The following is a 20,995-nucleotide window of genomic DNA, read 5'->3' as shown; positions in this document are numbered from 1 at the left end:
TCTGGAGTAGTCAACAACAACAGTTTATTAAAACAAAAATACTCAAGAGAGTAAACAATAAAAATAAATATGAATTCATTTGAGCCAAGAGTTGGATTAGATCCAGTCTGCTGAGACATTTTCCATCTCTAAAGAGGTTTATTCACACATATACTGACTGTGTGTGGCTAACAGATGCTTTTTAAAAAATAAAAAATAAATTAATTTAGGCTTGTTTTTGCTTTTTATGCAGATCTGAGATAAATATGATCCTTCACAGGAGAACATTTCAACCTCTTCTTCCTCGTCTCCAATCAGTGGCTCATCACCAGCAGAGGTAAAGCTCTCCCAGTCGATGGATCTACTCCGGTAGCAGGTCGTCTCCCAGATCTTCGTCTGCAAAGTCGTCGTCATCCACCGGCTTCTTGGCCCCCGTCTTTGGTCTGTCCATCTGAGGCCCCAGCGGGTCCACGTACGACGCATCTGCACCCATGAGATCATGAACTTTCTGAACCCGGTTTGGCCGAAATGCCTTTCAAACAACACGCTGCAGTTTCACACACTGTTCTGTGTGAAGGGAGTGACCAAAGCTTTTGAGGAAAACAAAGCAGCTCATCGTATCTTCCCGAATTAGATGGAAACTGTACAGATTCCTCACCCAGCTCTTTTTGGCTGCTGGCTTCATAGGGCTCATTGGAACCAGGAAGTGACCTCATCTTGGCGCTCAGACGCTCCCCCTTAGTGCTGCTGCTGCTGCTGCGGCCGCTGTCTGCAGTGAACACACACCCAGACACGCATACCTGAGTTATCAGCTTGATCAGTAGAGAACTGTTAAGAAGGACTGAAAACCTAAAAGTCTCCTCCCCTCAGCGGCTCCGTTTTAATTGGCTGCAGGAAGAAGAGTCCCCGCTCCCCCAAAAGGAAATCTGCACCGCCGAATGATCTGGATTTACTGCGGCTCTGTGACCCGGGCTGCAGCTGCTCAACCACGTTTTCCTCTCAACTTTCCCAGTGAGTAAATTTTAACGTCTCACTTGGAGAGTTTTTAAGCAGCAACACCAAGCTGACTTCCTCACTGTATGGAGAGAAAACGCAGCGCTGCCATGCTTTAAAAAAAAAATAAAGAAAGAAAATTAGGGCTGAAACGATTCGGCAGATTAATCGTGGTGGATCAGTTGTTGAAATTAAGTAACTCCAGACTCCAAAAAAGCAAAAAAGATCTACTGAGTGAGTCAGAACTGTACAAAACAATATATACATTTTGCATTGAAGATAAAAGAAAACCTTTTCAATCGCTCAACCCAAATCTTACGCAAGAAAAAAACAGGCATAGAAACTCCTGTTCAGCACCTTTTGCCATTCAATAATCAATTCATCCAAAACATGATCAAGTGATCAGTCCTACAGAACATTGAGCGTTTCACACGTTGATTATAGGATTTTTTTCCCTACACATTACAAATCACCTGCTGAAGGAACGCCGCCATCGCATTTTCGGCAGTGAAAAGTTTACGCATATTTTAACGTATTTCCAATACTCTAAAAAAAGGCTTAAGGGGTTTATTGAAAAATCTGCATTATCCGATTAATTGTCAACACAGTCAACGGAATAATCGATTACTAAAACAATCATTAGTTACAGCCCAGAAAAAACAAAACAAAACAGTTTTTATTTGCAGTAGCATAATCTAACACGATATAATCCAAAAATAATTAGAACAGATGTACAAAATATAAGTAAAAAAAAAATCCTCAATTTAATAAATTTAACCTTTGACCTTTTCCTCTTTGCACAATCTCTCTCTATATTGTCCTCGCTTCGATTTCCTGCAGACATTACATTTCTGTGGCAGATGGTTGAACTCATGTCTGGTGAGGCATTTGGGATTTCACTGGCCAACGTGTTTTAACAGTCTGTTCCCCACAGACTCATCCAGGAGCGTCCCGGGCTGGAAAACTCAATCTCATCCTAATCCGACCACAAAAAAACAATTCCAGCCAAAGTCCAACGAGACTCCCCGTATTGGCAGCTAATGTCCATTCCCTGACCTCCGACGGTCGACACACTTAAACGCTGAATTCTCTGGATCATAATCCCACCAGAGACGAACATGAAGTCATGGACTCCAGATGAAACATCCCAACAATTTGTTTTTAACTTCATAAAGTTAAAAACAGTCATTTTATCAAGCTGATAAATGCTGCTGGGTTTTTTTTTTTTGTCTTTAATCCAGTGTGAGATTATGTCAGTGCAATAAAAATGACTTTATTTTTAAACCAAGGACGCTAACAGGGAGTGCTTCAGTAAGTCTGAGTTTTGGGCTCAGAGCACAAACACCATCGGCGTCCAGAGGACAAACATCTGGTTGCCAGGTAGCCTTGGAAACCGCAGACGACGACGTCTGAGAGCTGAAAAACAGGAAAGAGGCCCGATGTTCCTCTCTTGCTCACAATCCCAAATATCTCACACGAGGCCTCCCAAACTAACAGGCAACTGAAACGTCTGCTGGAAAATGTTGGCTGTTTTTTTTTTTTTTTTCCCTTCCTCTTTCTTGGGGCGACTGGGAAGCGTTTCTTTGCTCAGAATATTCAGCAGGGAGACGAGATGAAAACTGTCTGGTTTTTCCCTTCTCACTTTCCTCTCTGAAATTGCATAAGCAGACTTAAAAAGACAAGTCCAACTTTCTGCCGTCGGCGCACGTGATTTCCACAAATGAGGAAAAATTACAAATAGCAGCGAATGTCTGCCGGAGGCCGACATGGTGAGAAAAAACATTGGATGAGTTAAGTATTAAGGCTGAAATTCATCCTGAATGCTTAAAATAAGGTCTGGACTTAATAGGAAAGATTTTAAATGTTCATAAATTTGCGTTTCCAGTATAAAAACTCCGTTCGGTTCAACTTCCCGGCTTCCCGTCAGAAGATTTGTGGGTCAGGCTCGCCAAGTTTTGACCAGAATCTTAAAACGAAGTTGGATCTCATAAAAAGTTTCGCAAAGTCGCCCAATGCTGCTGTGTGAGTTTAAATTCACCACTCAGTACGCACTGTAGAAAATGTTAGTAGATTTAACAATGATAAAGAGTCAAATTGTGACAAGAAAAAATCCTATAAGACAATCTACAGCTGTTGATTTGATGTGAAAAAATAAATCAACCGGTGAAAACAATATTCTGTACATTCATTTTATAGGCTGTTTTGATGCTCATTTTAGGGAAAGACAATAGTTTTTTTCCCCCCTCAAGTTAAAAAAATGAGTTTTTTACAGTGAAACATTGGCTCTGGCATAATCACACTGCCTTCTGACTGCGAAACAAGTTAGAGTCGATGGAACCCTGGTAACCACAGCTGCTGGCGTTTTACCGTAAAATTACCGTAATAACAGGCGTCATGCAGAGGAATCACTCAGCTATCCGTACGTACCTGAGTCCAACAGAGGACTGAACTGTTTAGGCTCAGGTTGAGGCTCTGGACAGCAGAGAGGAAACGGAGAAAACAAGCCGAGGAAAAGGAAAACAAAAAGAGGAATCAGGATGTAAAATGAGGAGCAATTAAGAGTCATGGGATGTTTTTTTGTTTTGTTTCGTTTTTAACTCTTGCTACTCTTACCTGCTTTGGCATTTTCTGGTGCGGTGCAAGAAAATAACGAAAAGCATCAGATGTTTTATGTACATTAGTCAAATCAACAAAGTCTCACAGAAAGAAACGCTGAACATTTGAGACTGAATAAGTGCAAGGATTTATACACTGGATCCAGTTACATGCTCTGGCTCTACTGCGCTAGAAAAAGAGCAACAACAAAAAAATATCAGGGTTTCCTAATCTACTCTATCCAAACACACAGACATAATGGACATCCTGGCAGCAGCACACACATCATCAGCTGACAGCTAGTTGTATATTTACATAAGAACACCAGAGGATCTTTTCTCATGGCTACAAGCACTTCTAGTTTGTCTGGACTGCATTTAAAATAAAACCATGTGATGAAGTCAGGTTTCCAGTGTCTGAGTCAGTGCACACATCTGTTTTTTTTATTTTTTATTTTATTTTATGAAAGCGTGATGAAGGAGTGCTAGAAATGGGGCCTCAATTAACGATACCCGTAACGTCGGACTTCTTCGGAGAGGTAAGGACAGACGTGGAGGTGATGGCTGCGGCGGACAGCAACAACAGAGGTGACAGAAACAAAAGCAGAAAATGTCAGAGAAACAAAAATGGGAATGATTTGAACTTTTGATGTCGGAGGAAAAGAATAAAGAAAAGCCATGAAAAGAACCGCAGTTCATTAACACGAGTATGTAGAATTCTCCCCATAATGTTGTCTATAATGAAAAAAACCCCAAAAAACAACACTTTGGTTTTTGAAATTTAGCACCATCTAGTGGTGAAGTTACAGACTGCAATCAACTGAACAAAGAAGTGAGGAGCAACCATGGTCAAAAAAAAAAAAAGAGAAAATGCTTTAATGCTTCCATTCTGGATCCCTAAAGGTACGGAGGAAGATGACCGACACTGGAGCTATAAATAACTCAGTCTACTGTAACAAACAGACACAAACGTGTCCATACTTCCTGTCCTCCCATCCAAACACACATGATCTGTTCTGGATCTGTTTCTACTGTACATGTCACACCTATAATGAAACAAAAAAAGTGAAAGACTTAAGAATCCTTGTTTGATCTCAACACAAGTCGACTGTGTGATAAAAACAAGCAAAAACAAGAACACTGAAAGCACAAAGCTTTTATTTTGTAATTTGTCGCTTTTTTTTTTTAACCCACGTCACACTGAGATGTAAAAATCTACTCCTGCCATTTGGTAGTTTTATCTAAACACTGAACCGCCGATTAGAAAAGAGGCTGGAAGGCGGCCATTTTGAAAAAAGCCATGAGCTGATCAGACTTCTCTAAATCTCTCCCGCAAAATAAAATCCAAAATCATAAAGGTGGTGAAGTGATGCTGTCCTTGAAGACTGTCCGCCAGGTGAATATTAGCATTTTACCGCTAAATAATTAGCATAAGGTGGAGCTAGCTACCAAACAACTTGTCATGATGTCAAAATACACGGGCAAGGTTTTATAAAGTTTTGTGTACTGAATAGTGATCCTGCTGTTGAGGGTCATTTGTTTCTTCAATATAAGTCTTGTAACACAAAATGATTTTTTAGTCTCTTAATACAGAGCAAAAACAAAATCCCAAATTTAGATTTTGTTCAGTTTTCCGAGTTATGATTTACTCTTTCAACGCCGCTCTTCGGTCAGCTTCACATCAAACCTTTGTCTCTTTAACTCATTTTTTTTGGACTGAAAACTCAACCCAGTATACTGATCCAAACCCAGAAACCAAACCCAGAACCAGATCCGCCTCTACTTGAACCGGGACTGGGGTTGGCAAAAATAACTGTTGGGGTTGTTTCAAATCCAAACCGAGTCATCATTATTAAAATAAAAAAGTAAATAAATAAAAGACATATACTCCAAAATCCAAATGTGTAGAGGTATAAATAAAACTATTTGTTGAAGCCTTTTCATTGAGGCTTCATCTAGAAATAAGCCACACTCCAGATAAAAGTCTAAACTGGTAAATAATTATTTTCAGGTCACCATGCAGGTTCAGATGGAAATAATGGACATTTTAAAGGTTGGACATTAAAGAACGATGAGTGACGGCGACTTACACTCACCAGCACTCCCTGTGCTGCCCTCCCTGCGACCTCTGGCGCTGTTCTCTCGGCCCGACTTCACCCTCTGCCAGGGGAACGATTGGAGAAGAGAACGAGAGAGATTTCAGGGTGAAAACTAGCAGATCTGAGCAATTCAAACGGCTCCTGAAAGTTATTGAGGAAAATTAGACCTTTGAAAGCAGGTGCATTTCTAAATCAGACGTTGAAACAGAAATATTTGCATGACATTCACAGTCCAGAAATCTAGTTGTAGGGAAAGCTAAAACAAAGGTTTAGCCACATATATCATGCTGTGTTGGAGTTTTGAGCCTGTGAGTAAAAGCTTGCCTGTGTTGATGCATCCCACATCTTGCCATTTCCTTAATGACGTCATCGTCAGGTCACGGTGTCTTTTCGTCCGTTCCCAAACCCAGGCAGTGTGCTGATTGAAAACATGCTCTGTGTTCTTATTGCTACAAAACTGGATGTCGGTATCTGCAGTGTCAGAACCAAGTGGAAACCAGATGATCCTCTTTGCTGTTGATCCCGTTGTGTCGACAGAGGCCCTGATGCTTCCCAGCTGTCTGATCCCTGGCTGTCAGTAATCGAGTGGATGGCTCAGTTTATGTAGGGTTTGAAACACGGTTGTCGCCTCGCAAAATTATTCACATCCTTTGAACTTTGTCACATTTCATCGTGTTGCAACCCCAAACTGCGATTCGTTCTTTTAGGATCCGATTGGTTTAAAACCCAAAGGCACATTGAACTTTTTGACTATTTTTTCCTATTCTGCTGTGTTTGGTTGGTCTTCACAATCCTATTTGTTCTTTAATTAATGTTCTCCAAGAAAAAAAAAACAACGACAAAAAAAACATGAAGCCTTCACAGAACAGCAACAGAGACATTACTCAGCTGCGTGGAATCGTCCTGGGAATCACCGTTCAACGCCGGGATCCAGGAGAACGCTCACGCCTGTCATCATAGAGGCAATATTCACCATCTTCTCTCCATTCAGCTCCTACTCAAATACCGGGAGGGAATATGAGCCAATGTTCCATCGCTGTGCTAACAGTGAGGCTGTGGAGGCAGTGAGCAGAGCCAGCAGTGCTCCAGGAGGATGAATTCATCAAACCATCACCAGCTGGTCCTAAATCCGGCCAGACTGGAGAAACAGACTGGGAGGGACAAACGGAGCTGGAAAGTTTGGCTTCTTAATCTCACAAATCGCCACATGAAATGGTGGAGAAAAACAGCTGGTAGCCTGCGCTACTTTGCCAAAAAAAAATTTAAAATAAAAAACCAGTAGCATTTGTATATACTCACAGAACATCTGTTTTTATTAGCATTAAGCAATAAGCATCAGTTTGACGTACTGCACTCGACAAAATGGATTCACTGGATTCACAATTCACAACCATGATGTTTCTATGACGCCTTTTTATGTTTTTCTGAAGTAAAATCCTTTGAACTGCCTTGTTGCTTAAATGTGCTATAAATATAAAACGTGACTGATTGATTGATTGATTGATTGATTGATTGATTCAGTAGCGGTGAAAACTCTGGAAACCCGTATCAGTGACCAGCTGCTGCTGTAGCATAGAAACGGCTGTCGCTCCCCAAGACGTGTAGAGGAAATAAAATAAAATTCCAAAAGAAAACAGTAACGCGCGGCAACCCTCAGTGATTTGGATAAATAACTTTAATCTGATTACTGGATTTGAAATAGTAAGTGTCAGATTACTCGTAACTGAAAAAAAGTGATGATGTCACTGCTGGACACACACATCGCTCAACCAGACATAAACCTATTCATATATTTTGTTTTCAAACTCCACTGAAGTTTATTTCACACTTCAGGTTGCAGCACAACCCACTACAAACCATCTTTACAGTGAAACACTTTTGTGTAACTGTTTTTTTTTTTTCTTTTCATTCATCCGTACTGTTTTCTGCGCCCCACACTTTGGGAACCGCTACCATAAGGATATAAAAACCTGGTACACACACACACACACACACCTGCTCTCTGAGCTCCTTCATCTTCTCCACCTTCTTCAGCTTGGTGGCGTATTCTTGGACTTCCTTCAGCCCCATGTCTGTCGACAGCCTCACCAGGAAGCGCAGGCCTAAACACGAGCACAGAAATTATTTAAATTTTCTTCACAATGTTGAAGAATTTCCTCATACTACTGAAGACTATGACGCAAAACAAAACAGCAGCTTACACTCCACGTTTTCTGGAAACCTTCGATGGATCTCTTTGTAGGTTTCCAGAGCTCTCTGGTAGTTTCCTGGGAAAAGGGTGTGAAAAAGACAAACCTGTTAGTAAACATTTGATTGATAACTTTCCAAACTGATGTTGTTGACTTTTTTAATTTCGTTTTATTCTCACCACTTCTTCTGTAACAGCTCGCCACTATCAGCTGCCACTTCACACAGTTTGGCCTGTGGGACACAGCAGATCATTTCCAATCAGAATGGATGATTCTTGGCTTTCATGAGAGCAGAATTTATTTCAAAATTAATATGATCATGTTATTTATATCGTGTCGCTTTATTTTGAAGTAGGTCTTATTTAGCTTTGTGTCAGGTCTAGGGCTAGTCTGTATGGCTGAAAAATACACACATAATAAAAGCGTTTCATGTCAGGCAATGTTAATAATCGTCAATATTGATAATTATTATTTTTTTTGTTTGTTTTAAATATCTGAAATACTGCCAAAATGGTGACATGACCGTTCCTGTTTTATGCAGAGTTTTCACTCCACGCTGTTTTTTTTCAGCAGCAGCGCGGCACGGTGGCGAAACATGAAACTGCTGCTGCGCAAGTTACTCCACGGCTTTATGCTAGGTAACCAAAGAATGGGTTAGTTAGTTGATGTTACAGGGCTAGCTTATCTGGCCATGAGAAGTTGAGGAGTTTGAAGTCTTTCCTCTTCCTCCATCCCCCAGAATGCCGTGTGGTTCTGGATCAGAGTTTAGTGAATATTCTCCATTGAATATTCCACCAGACGTCCTGTCTATCGATTTTGATCACGTGTCTATCGCAAGACAAAATATTGTTTTCTATACAGATCATCTTTCAAATATATTGACTCACTGTATGAGCGTTGCTCGTTCAAAGTACTGGATGGCCTTCTCACAGAACTGGGTCTCGATGTAGTAAGCCCCGAGCCACTCGATCACGTCGATGTTGGAGGGAAAGTACCTGAAAGACTGAGCAGCACCGCAACGGATCAACAGCATTTAACGACCTGAAAAGTCAGGTTTAATCTTTCACTGTGTTAAGAGAGAAGCAGCTCCTCTCTCACCTCACTGTAGTACTGGAAAGCCTGGGACTTGTCCCCCTCGTCGTCATGCAGCTTTCCCAGTTTGGCCAGTACATGTGGATCTGTGGGAGTGGTGCTGATGACCTGCATCAGCCACTCGATCGCTTGCTGAGGGTCTCCGAGCTGCTCGTAGCTGAAACCAAGATGTCAAGGGCCGACGGACGCTTGCATGACATCACAGATGTAGGTTTAAGTGTCCAAAGATTCAGAAACCGTTTTGTTTACAACTATGTGGAAACACTTTTCCCCGTTGGACCTCACAGGTTTTATGGTGGATACAGGTGAGCCAGCTGGTACATGACCTCAGGGCTGTTCCTCAGAATTGAATGAAGCTTCAGGAAGCAGTCCAGGCCCTCCTCAAATCTGTTCAGTCTGTTATAGGACAAACCTACAGGAGGTAAACAGCAAAGATGGCTACAAGTTATTCATTATACAATTTATAGAGTATAAATACCAGGGATGTTCCCATAAATCAGCTTGACAGAAACAGGGCTATTATATTGTATGAAATGCATTTCATACAATATTATAAAACATAAAAAGATGAAAATTAACAAACAATTTGATTCCTTTTAGGTTTTTTTTTTCTAGAGGCCTTTATTTTGAAAGTATTCAGGCAGGAAGGGGCTAGAAAGGAGACAGGAAAGACATGCAGTAAAGGTATCGAGTTTGAGTCTCTTTCTTTAAGTAGGAAAACTTTTCACACAAAACATAAATAAATTACAAACTTGGTTTTGGCCAAAGTCGGAATCAGCAGGTCAGATTTTTTTTTTTAAATCGGAGTTCGGCCAGAAAACTGCAATCAGTGCACCCCTAAAAAATGCCATATTTACTGTGATTTTATGGCACATATTCTGACAGCGGTCAACTTTTAACAAATATAACCATCAGTTCTAACAGACAGGTGGAGATAGAGGTGGGATGAGACGGTCAACATAATTTGGAAAAACTAATATTTTTAAATACGAATCTTGTTTTAATAATAATATTTTTCATCTTCCTTACTTATCCAAATTTGGTGGGTAAAACATTTCCAGGTTGTGTAGGAACCATCCAACAGGACCTAATTTCCAACTTACCAATATTTCAGTAATAACAGACGAAGGTAAATTGGTGTTGAAGGCTTGTTTTGCAGCTCTACATGTGTTGAAAGAATTATTCTGTGCCAGTGACACTGAGCTTCAAATCAAAGTGCTGAATGGACGCCGTACCCAGGTTATAGAGGGCCTCGGTGCAGGAGGAGTCATTCCTCAGCGCCTCTTTGTAGAACTCAGCAGCCTTTTCATAGTCCTTTTTGACAAACACAGTGTTGCCCTTGTTGATAAGTGCGGCGGGATTGTAGCGATCGGCGTTCATAGCGAGGTCAGCGTATCGGTCAGCCTGATCATACTCCTTCTCCTGCAAAATATTAAAGAAAAAAGGTGAGAAAAAAAACACAACAAGAATTGAGACTATTCATCACTTCTGCATTAACATTCTTGCTTGTTAACACCAACTGCATCAAGATCCATCACTTCACTTAACATTATTCCAGTATTTAAGTACAGACATGTTGTTTTTACAAAGCTACTAGAGTCTTACCAGGAAATAGAGGAAAGAAAGGTTGGTGGCTGCAGCGCTTTTCACTCTGCTGTCCTTCTTCTCGAATGTTTTCAGAGTTTCCACGGCCTGTTCACACGTGAAAACTAAACGTTAGGAGCGTTCACCTTTGTGTGAGCCTCTTTTTTCAAGAAGAGAGTTATTTCTTCCTATGTTCTTTCAAAAGTGTTGATACCCTTGACACATTTGGTCAAATTACCACCACACACACACAACCAGATATTAAAATGAGACAAACAAACAGTAAATTATGGTGAAATTGTGGCGAACTGTCAAAATAGTTTAAGAATTTTCTTACAAATAGAAATAGAAATAATGGTGACTGCATAACCGTCACTCTGATAAATGAAATCCAGTCCAACCAGTTACTTTCAATAATCAATTATTAAATGGAATCTATCCGTCATTAATCACATTTCATCTGACTGAGCTTGAATGTATTTACCGAGAAGTGTTAGGAAATGTTGACTGTAGATGTGTGAAGATGGTTGCAGCAAATCCAAACGTCTTTAAGACGCAATTGCAGCAACAGATCACTGCAAAATATTGCCTCCTAGTGGATGAATATATAAATGCATCCCACACTTTAAATGATTAATAGGGGGATAAAATAATACACTATAATGTGTTGATTTACAACATAAAACATCACAATCGATAACAAAATAAATAAACAATGAAATACGAGGCTGTAATGTGGCAAAAACGAGGAACAGTAGATAATGTGACTACTGGCTGCCTCTACTGGGTGATAACAGAACTTGCAAAAAGTTAAAATCCCATTTATTTACACTTTTTAAATTAAATAATTTAGTACAAAAGTGTTTCAAGTCTTAAAAGCTTGTAAATATTAAATCATTACCACTTTAATTGAGACTTTCAAAGCATCGAAGTTCTTTGATTTTAAAAAAGAACTAAAAATTCAAAGACGCACAAGTCTGAATGGTTTGACCTGTTTCAGTGACGTGATTCCCTATGCCAGTGTGTTGCTATCACACTTTAACTGCATTATATACATGTCAAATTAGAACCTGGGAGTTCAAAAGTGAGCATTTTTGACAAACCTCCAGCTGGGCTGCAGCTGCAGAGACTTTACCGGTTATGAAAGCAGCATGAAAGGAGCCACGTTCAGCCATCAGATAAAGTCTGGCAACACAAATGGCAAAACTGATGCAGTCACAGTGATGCAGCTGGACGCTGGTGCTGCTCAGTGTCCTCAAACGCGTAATGTTACCCAAAGAGCTGCTCTCCTGTCAAGGCTGGACTGTCAGGGTGCACCATCTTACTTTTTAAATTAAGTAATAGTTTCTTTTCCATTCACAGAGTTTTGCCAACAGCTCTGTGACTTATTAAAACAAAACCGACTCGTCCTGGCAGGGCCTTTTTTGGACACTCGTATGTAGAGTAAAAAAAAAAAAAAAAAACACAATCTAGGTGTTTTCATGGAAACGAAAAGCAAACATACCTCAACCTTAGCCACAGAGATGGGAGGAAAATGGGACAAAAGTAGGAGAGAAGGGAGGACAATGAGAAGTGCAATGGCATAAATGATGGCACGGTGTAACCATGACGATTCACATTCATACAGTAGTTAGATGATACAATAAACATTACTCTTTATATGAAACACAAGTCCCTCATATATACTAAAAAATAAGACAAATTCTTAACGTAATATTGCAAAACTGTAATTTACTCTCACACCTGGTAAAAATGTCCTAAACAAAACCTTAAAATAATTCATCTTTTATCGCAGGATCATATACCCACACAGAAACATTTTGAAAAATCCAACTGGCTTGAGACAAAAACAAATATTGGAACAGTTTCGTGTTTAGAAAAATAGTTTTGAGCAGAACCTCACAATCCGTTTCTCTCAGAGCTGCTCTTCTTGCAAAATTAGGCCGCATCAGGACTTAACAGCGGGGATAATTATTCAGTTATTGAACAATAAAAGCTTTTTTATTTTTTTAAATTAGATGAAGTCAAATGAAAAAAATAAAATAAAATAAGACTTGTTTTTCTTCCCTAAAAGGTTCAGTGTGAGTGTCTGTGACTGCAATAAAACACAGATTTTATGTAAGGATTTTTTTTACACATCTTACTTAACCAGTAGACATAAAGAGCTCCACATGCATCCCACACAGGCATCAAAAATGACCTTTTCCAGGACAATTTCCCAGCTGAAGAGCACAAACTACAAAGATCAGAGCACTTAGAACTGAAACCTGGTGTTATCGTTTACCACGCTACAACCAGAACTCACTCACCTGATTGAAGTCCTTCTGCCTGAGGTATGTGATGGCTTTGTTGATCTCCAGATCATTGGCTAGCTCCACATACAGCGAGCACTTCACCATGTCAACACACCTTAGAAAACATTGAGACGCTATTTATGTAACACATTGGAAACCTCTTTAGCGACATAAAACAGCCAAATGAAGAGATATTAAAGCAATATTCGGGTTTAAAGACAAGTCATTTCAATGAAACTAAAGTTCAAAAATAATTTGGATTTTTCTGGGGACTACATTTCCCGACAGCAGGATGATAAATGAACTACAGTAGCAAACCAGTCAAAGCCGCTAGCGAAGGAAGTCTCGATGGCCGGAGCAATGAGTTTGGCTGCAGTCATGATGTACTTCTCAGCCAGGACTTTCCTACGAGCAGAAACACGGCAACACGAAAACAAAAGTACAGACAACTTAAAGGACTAAGAACAAACTGCTGAGCTCAGTTCCTCTTACAGATCCCTCTCCATCTGGTGAAGCTTGTCGTTTTTAATGGCCTCAGTGACCATGTTGGAACTGGGGTCGTCCTGGAAAAGGTCAAACACACAGCATGAAGTCAAATGAAAGCGATTAACCTTTTAGTAACACAGCAAAAAATACATATCTATGAAAATCTCAATCTCAATTGGAAATAACAGCCAATGTGCAAAAACAAGGCTTGAGTTCAGTCATTATCTTTTCAATCAAAAACTTCACAGTTGGATTTTATGTGATAAACAAACAGAGCTGTGATGGTTGCGAAGTGGACAACAAAGTATGTATTAATTAGAGATTGTTTTATTACAAAAAAGGAAAAAAAACCATTAAATCCGGCAACAACACAACACTGTATGCTGTGGAAATTATCCAGGATACACCATCCTCACAGTGAAACATGGTAATGGCGGCATCATGCTGTGCGGATGGTTTTCTTCAGGGAGACAGAAAAGCTGATTTGACGTTATAAATGAAGCGAAAGATGCTGGAAATTTTGGAAAAAAAACTTGTTAGCAGTAGCAACTTGAGGCTCGGTGGAGTTCCACCTTTCTACATAGCAACCCTGAACCCAGAGGTTGCTGCAACGACTTATGGTTTAGATGTGCTAGAACGACACAATCAGACTCGGAAGCTGACATTCATAGACTTTGTCTAATCAATCTGAGTGAGGCTGCGCTAACTTACAAAGACAAAAGTAGGAGGAAGTTTCAGCCTCTAGATATTCGAAGCAGTTTGAGGCATATTCCAAAAAAAAAACTAAACTAGTTACAGCAAACGGTGGTTCTACTCAGAGAGGCTGAGCATAACATACATTTTTATTTCTAACAGAAGCTTTAAACCGTATATAATTCTCCTTCTACATTTTTGAAAATCCCAATAAAATAGAATAAAAATTGGGGTTTCCCCCAGCGTTACACACTAGTTATCAAGGATGAGCTGCTGCTGGACTGCCCACCGCGGTTCAGCAGGTTTGAACACATTTCTGTAAATTTCTGCTGTACAATGAGCCAAATCTTGTTCTTTTACAAGCATTTCTGTAACTTACACTGGCTGGGATGTACTTATCTTCATCATCGATGCCCAGTGGAACGGAGATGAGCTTCTGAAAGGCCTTCTTCATCCGCTCTCTGTCTCCAACGGCGTAGTAGCACAGGATAAGGTTGAAGCCGGTCTTTATGTTGGGACTCTCGGTCATGATGTGCTCGAAGGACGTTATGGCGTCCGAGTACTGGCCCAGGCGGACGAACACCACTCCGATATTCTGCATGATCTTGATCCTCAGCTCCTTGTGAGCGTTGGAGATCTGATCCAGCGCCATGCGGTAGAACTTGATCGCCTTAGGGTAGTTCTTCTGTTTGAAGTAGATGTTGGCCATGTTGACTTTGAGGCGGCCTAGAAGGGCAAAATCAGATTGAAATATTTTATTATTTTTTCCATTTGAATTATCTAGGTATTTGGACGAGTCCATAATTCCATGTAATCCTAGAGTTTCAGAGTCTTGGGAACATAATCAGGCCCACAGCATCACTAGACCTCCGTCGTACTTAGCAGTGGGAGTGTTGTGACACAGAAAGGCTCAATATTTATTGATTTCTTTTAAAGAACTAGTTCCACAAAGTGAAAAACTAGTATTTTTTTCCACTTATAGCAAGACATTTTCCCCATGTTATGAGTGAAATAGTCTGCCTGTGGAACAAGTACTTTATTCATCAATATTAAGGAATTACTGGCTTAAGTCAATCTCCTATGTCTTGCTGATGAGTTACTTGTAAGTCGGTTTCGTCTCATTTCAAACGTACTAAGACATCTGCACTAGAAATTAGACCAAAAGAGTTTTGTGTTTATGCAGTGTAGTGAAGAGAAAGAGTGGACGACGGAGCATTTGGAGCAATAAGTCGGTTCAAGGCAACTGCTGTGGAAAAATGTAGTCACGGAGAAAGGGAAGAGAGTTTGGCTTTACAACCCAGCAGGCTGCGTTCAGGTAGCAGCAGCATCAAGCACTACAAATAAAAAATGAAGGCCGTTGTTTTTTTAGGTTGTTTTTTTTTGTTTGTTTAAAGTGTTTGAAGACCGGCACTTTAGAGCAGAGCTGCCATGTTGGAAAACACGCCCGCCGATCCACTTACCTGCGTTAGTGAACATCTTGTTTTTCACGATGACGTGGTAGCTGTTCAGAGCCTCCGGGTACATTTCATTGTTCGCATACTGGTTGGCGAGGTTGAGCAAAACCTGGTAATAACAGAATCGACACAGCCTTAGGAGTGGAGTAAGCTCATTTCATTAGCCTATAAATCACAACACTGTTTAAGAGGGGAAAGAAACTTAAGATTACAGCTTTTTTCTGCTCATACTGCCTGTGTAGCTGAGTCGAAATGCTTGTTGCCATGGTAGTCATATTTGATCCCTGTTTTATTACCTCTCCCTACAATGTGACAAGAAATCAGTACAGTCAAACATAGAACCAGCACCAATCAAAAGACTAAAACCTGCAAGCGCGCGACTTCAACATTAGCAACGCAGAATCAAACAATTTGCCTTTATTTTCGGACAAAAAAACCCCGGAAAGAAGCTTATATGTGAGGGATTCTGTAAATACGGACTGTCAAACTGACTAATGTGGGACGATATCAAAACTGTGGACGAGTGCAGCCTTTACTCACAGAGTAAGTGAGATCTAAGTTGATGTGCTCCGTGTTGCCTGATGCTTCCCTCTGTCTGATCAGCGCGCGCTCTTTCCTCCCTGCCTCTTTGGCCTTTTCAAGAGCCTGCAGAAATCCAACACAAACGTACACATGTACACTGATCAGCAAAAAAACGGGGCTGTATGTCTGAAGAGAGCAGAAGGAAAAGGAAATCAAACTAGCAAAACAATTAGAGAGCATCTGCCAACAAGGAGAAGTTACTTCGGTGAAAGCAAAATAGCAAACAGGTATTTTAAACCTCAGTAAGAAATGTATTTTAATCTGAAAATGTTCACCAATTTTATGAATGAACTGTTGGTGATTTTGTCTTTTGTTTTATACGTGAATTGTTGCAGTTATTAATTATGTTTATTTTAGTTTGTTCCTTCAGCCAATTTGTTTTGAAGCAGATTTTAGAGACTGGTTTGCTAATTGGAAACTGTATTGTCATAATTATTAAAATCTTCCAATACAGAAATAAAAAAAACACATGGTGATTTTTTTTTTTTTGTCCATATCATCCAGCTCAAATTGACAGGCATATTAGATGTGTATCAATAATTTTGATGGAAGCACTCATACACTTTTCTCAGTAGATGATTGCATGATGTTCTCATGAGTTTTTATTTTCATCTTTTTATGATGTAAAGCACTGCCTAGTTGCTGAAACGTGCTGATTATCTTTCTCCAAATGTCAGCTCTGAGTTGAAATTAACAGCATTAATGTTATGTCGAGAATCAGATCTGGGGTCTGACCAGCTGTAAGGCGCCTATGCTCTGTGCCATGCAGCTCTCCTCGATCAGGTCGTTCACTTTCTTCTCCAGGATCTTGATCTTCTCTTCCGCCCTGCAAAAAACCAAAAGACAGAGAAATAATAAATATGGATCGTTCTTCAGTGCTTTCACAAGAACACCCGTCCTTTCTCTTTTAACAAAATAATAACTTGTTACACAACATTCACAAATATGTTGGACTTGCTAGATGACATAATTAGAAAACAACAAAAACGATATGTTTTGTTGCTAATTATTCATTAGGGCTGCATAATATATTGTGTAGCAGAGGTGGGCGAAACGGACTTGACGTTTATTTGTGATGTTTCGTGGTATTTATTTATGAAACACTATTTATTACTTCTTTTTACATGAAGAAGTGTGATTTGCATCACAGGAACTGCATTTAATCATATTTTTTAATATATTGATATGTACTGATGCCGTCATTTAGCAAACAGTGGAGGAAATAGTAAAACTAGCAATTCAGAAAATTTTGTGTTTTTTTTTTTTTTTATAAACATCATTAATTAGAATTTATTGTGACAACAACACAACAAAATTATTCTCATAATTAGAAATTTATCACAATAAATGATAAACGATGTGATAAATGCTCACCCCTATTGAGCAGAAACACAAGGGCAAAAAAAAATCATGGATTTATCGCAATGCATGTCGTCAACACAGTATTTACCAAATATATCACAGCTGCATGATATTCCATACCATTTGCTCAGTGATAAAGTATTATTCCAATATTCCACCTGTTTCTGTGATGTGAAGGACGAAGTGATCTGTACCTGGTGTAACTGTGAAAACTATTGCACCCAGAGTGCAACTGTAAGCAGCGTTCACAAGGTGAGGTGACTCACGTGTCTTCATTCTTTACTTCAAGTGGAGGCGCAGGCCCCTTGGACTGTCCCAGGGGGTCAAAGGTTGAGCCTGGAAATGCAAATGATCTGTTTAAGTTTTAATACACATCTACAATCAGCTCATAGAAAATAAATGTCAAGGGCTGCATGGTCTTCTAAGCTTTGTCCATTCAAAAGACTCTTATCAATGGTAAAACAAATATTAATGTATACATTGGGTCACAAATAACAACACAGCAGAAAGAAGAACATCCCTTTTCTGTTTAAACTTACCGCGCATCAGTGAGGATGAGTAACCCGCAGCTCTGACAGCAGTCATCGGACGGGCAGTACCATCCTGTCAAATGAAACAGAGCAGAATACACTTAAAATCAGAAAACACACTTTTGTTTTTGCCCTCATTGGGCATGAGCTGAGCACAACCATCCAAGATTTCTTCTATGAAAACAAAATGCCTCTTTCTTTCAAATATTGTTCATAAATCTGTCTAAATCTGCTGGGGATCTGAGACAAAGTAATAAAAAAAATGTCATTTTCCCAGCCTAAGTGTGGATAAAATGAAAGTTTTATTTACAATGGAAAAATATGGCCACAGTTAGTTGAGCTATTTAAGGAATATTTGAAATCCACTGTACTGTAGGAATCATTTTTATTTTATTTTATTTTTTTATGCAAGACCACATTTAAGCCACTAGGTGTCACTTTTGTACTGGTAATTTGTGCATATAAGCAAATAACCTTTGAGAGTAAGCTTAGCCTCAATATAGGCAGCATGCCTTATTAAACTAGCTACTGAAGCTGACCAATGGTTACCAAATGAGCCTTGCAACTTTCTTATTACAAACAGACAAATGATAGCCTGAGGAAAAGTAGGATAGTAGATGACATAGAGCCTTAAAGAGCAGCAATGAGGGCAAAAAGCAAAAAACAGTCTCCTCTCACCTGGACAGCTCCAGTCATGGGTCTGCCCATTGATGAAGCCATGGGGATTCGGGACTAAATGAGACAACACGCACATAAAGAAATGTTAGCACCTAACATGCTGACCCCAGACAAAACCAAGTGGTTATCTCATTTAATTAAGAAGGTCTGTGTTTGCACAGTGGGCCCTAGAACATGTATGGAACAGTAGATTTAGAGTAACCCTTTACTCTCTGCTCTTTTCTCTCCGTAACATCCATCCATCCATCCATCCATTTTCTATACACCCTTCTTCCCTAATGGGGTCGGGAGGGTCGCTGGTGCCTATCTCCAGCTGCGTCCCGGGCGAGAGGCGGGGTACACCCTGGACAGGTCGCCAGTCTGCCGCAGGGCAACACAAAGACATACAAGACAAACAAACATTCACACACACACTCACACCTAGGGAGAATTTAGAGAAACCAATTAACCTGACAGTCATGTTTTTGGACTGTGGGAGGAAGCCGGAGAACCCGGAGAGAACCCACGCATGCACAGGGAGAACATGCAAACTCCATGCAGAAAGACCCCGGGCCGGGAATCGAACCCAGGACCTTCTTGCTGCAAGGCAACAGCTCTACCAACTGCGCCACTGTGCAGCCCTCTCTCCGTAACAATAGAATTAAATAATCACTTAAGGGGAATACCATGAAACTTGAATGCAACAAATTTTCATGTACAGATTTAAAAAAAAAAAAAACTAAAAAAAAACCCCTTAAAAAAGAGGTTGTTTGCCGAGCATTACGTATTATTATTTTACTATTATTATACTTACACCAAAAGATGAAACTAAAGGTCGACCTCCGATGGCGGTGCCTGGAAACTTCGCAGTCATCTAAATAGTTAAATAAAACAATTTCTAAGGTTATTAATGAATACACTACTTATTTAAATATGTGCACTGAAGCCCCAAACTATTTGAATAGTAAGGAAAAGTTTGGTACTCTATATGAAAAATTATAATACAATGCTAAAATAACCTTTTATTGTCATCGCATCGTCTAAAACCAGAAGGATCTAGAAAAACCCAAACTTCAATTGAACATTTACTCAGTTATGAAAAAAACTTCTTCCCCTCCCTGTTGCACAATTATTGGCGCCCCTGCTGATAACCTGTAAGTCCTTGTATTGAACATCACATAAAGACCAAAGTTATTCATTCAGATTAGTTTCATTCAAACAAGTTCGTTTGAGACAGAAAACAAGAACTGTATGTCTCAAAAGACAATTAAAAAATGTAAAAGGAGTATAAATTTTTTTTTTTTTTTTTTTGAAAATTGTTTCTCTACATTTTCATAATAATTGTCGGTCAACAAATATTTACAGCCTAATTCAAAATCTGTGGGAAAGTGTTTTACAGTGATCTAACCTTTCTTACAGTTGCCGAGGAGCTTTATGGCGCGTTTCCACTGGGATTTTTGATTATTCATTTTCAGCAATGAAATCCAGGTTGTTGGAGTCTGAATAATTTCGAGCTTTACTATATTCTTCACCTATATTATTTCACACAAGACTGGAACTTACAGAGGGATCTTTAACCCATTAAGTTTCTATTCCAAAATTTGTGAGATTATTTTACGGTAGAGAAACTACAGCAAAATAAAATAAGTAAAATAAGTAAGCTACGTTTTAAGATAAGTATACTTTATTGATCCGCTGAGAAGGGGAAATTTTGTTTGTCCCAGGATAGTACAAATATATAAAATATATAAAAATATATCAAATATATAAAAATGAAGATAAATATTATTTATTATTTAATATTAATGACTTAATTTAGCTAAGTTAATTGCATTAATTGACCGACTAAACTTTATGATTCATTACGTGACTATTGAACATTTTAGCATAACTGCGCGAGCTGGAGTTTGTTCTCACCGGAGGTCTCCGTCCATGACTGGTCCTAACTGCCTGCTGGAAGCCCACATCGTTCTCCAATTCCTTAAAAAAGCCAAAATATGTGTGATTATATATTATTACGTATCAATTATCAATTAAAAATCAAGTCATGAAGTTTTACAGCTACATATGTAGCAGAATGTAGTAGCTTCAGTACCTAAAAATGTCGTCAACGCAGCTTAGAGTTGGGGTTTTACTCACCTCGGAGTCAAATGTGGGGTTATAGTCGTTGTAACCCGAATAAAGGTCATCCTCCTCTACGGCTAGGTGAACATTTTCCATCTCTGTTTCGCAGAGAAACACCGAGGTGAACAGAAAACGAGCAGTTATCTATGAACAGTAACAGCATAAAGATTTTTATTGATGTTTTAGAGTCTAGTCCCACAATTCAAAGCGGCATGGGCGGGGTCAAAGTATCTTTTCGAGGTTTTGATTGGGTACTTAGACGTCAATCAACATCTTGCCTTGA

General features: G+C 39.5%; 1 protein-coding gene across 7 annotated transcripts; it reads right to left on the bottom strand.

Moving 5' to 3' along the window:
* Nucleotides 1–2: 2 nt before the first annotated feature.
* ift88 (intraflagellar transport 88 homolog) lies at nt 3–20,927 on the bottom strand. 7 transcript variants are annotated; one of them, XM_044131847.1, is made up of 27 exons: nt 20,728–20,899; nt 20,506–20,568; nt 19,403–19,462; nt 18,610–18,663; nt 17,941–18,004; nt 17,668–17,737; nt 16,775–16,865; nt 15,998–16,102; nt 15,754–15,759; nt 15,464–15,566; nt 14,383–14,729; nt 13,317–13,387; nt 13,143–13,229; nt 12,840–12,939; nt 10,552–10,638; nt 10,182–10,368; nt 9,250–9,358; nt 8,953–9,103; nt 8,742–8,857; nt 8,034–8,086; nt 7,867–7,932; nt 7,661–7,767; nt 5,663–5,726; nt 3,586–3,600; nt 3,400–3,444; nt 638–748; nt 3–462 (listed from the first exon to the last, which is right to left on the bottom strand). In XM_044131847.1, the coding sequence occupies exons 1-27, from the start codon at nt 20,806–20,808 to the stop codon at nt 341–343; spliced, it is 2,535 nt and encodes an 844-aa protein (XP_043987782.1). In that variant the 5' UTR covers nt 20,809–20,899; the 3' UTR covers nt 3–340. The 7 variants fall into 7 exon arrangements, with proteins under 7 accessions (XP_043987782.1, XP_043987783.1, XP_043987780.1 ...); XM_044131848.1 differs by lacking the exon at nt 15,754–15,759; XM_044131845.1 differs by lacking the exons at nt 3,400–3,444; nt 3,586–3,600 and having other exon boundaries at nt 5,657–5,726; nt 15,670–15,759.
* Between the last annotated feature and the right edge of the window lie 68 nt (nt 20,928–20,995).

Source organism: Gambusia affinis, linkage group LG11, assembly GCF_019740435.1.
Source record: "Gambusia affinis linkage group LG11, SWU_Gaff_1.0, whole genome shotgun sequence".
In the NCBI taxonomy this organism is placed as follows: Eukaryota; Metazoa; Chordata; class Actinopteri; order Cyprinodontiformes; family Poeciliidae; genus Gambusia; species Gambusia affinis.
The sequence above is the reverse complement of the archived record's forward strand: the minus strand, read 5'-3'. Positions and strand labels throughout refer to the sequence as shown.

Bases quoted from the DNA above. Each gene is read 5' to 3' on its own strand.
- ift88 (XM_044131845.1), bottom strand. From the start codon at position 20,808: ATGGAAAATGTTCACCTAGCCGTAGAGGAGGATGACCTTTATTCGGGT. The intron at 16,866-17,667 runs GTGAGTCACCTC...GGTTTTTTGCAG, and splicing joins GAAGTAAAGAATGAAGACAC to GGCGGAAGAGAAGATCAAGA. The intron at 749-5,656 runs GTAAGTCGCCGT...TGTTCACTGCAG, and splicing joins CACAGGGAGTGCTGGTGAGT to ACAGCGGCCGCAGCAGCAGC.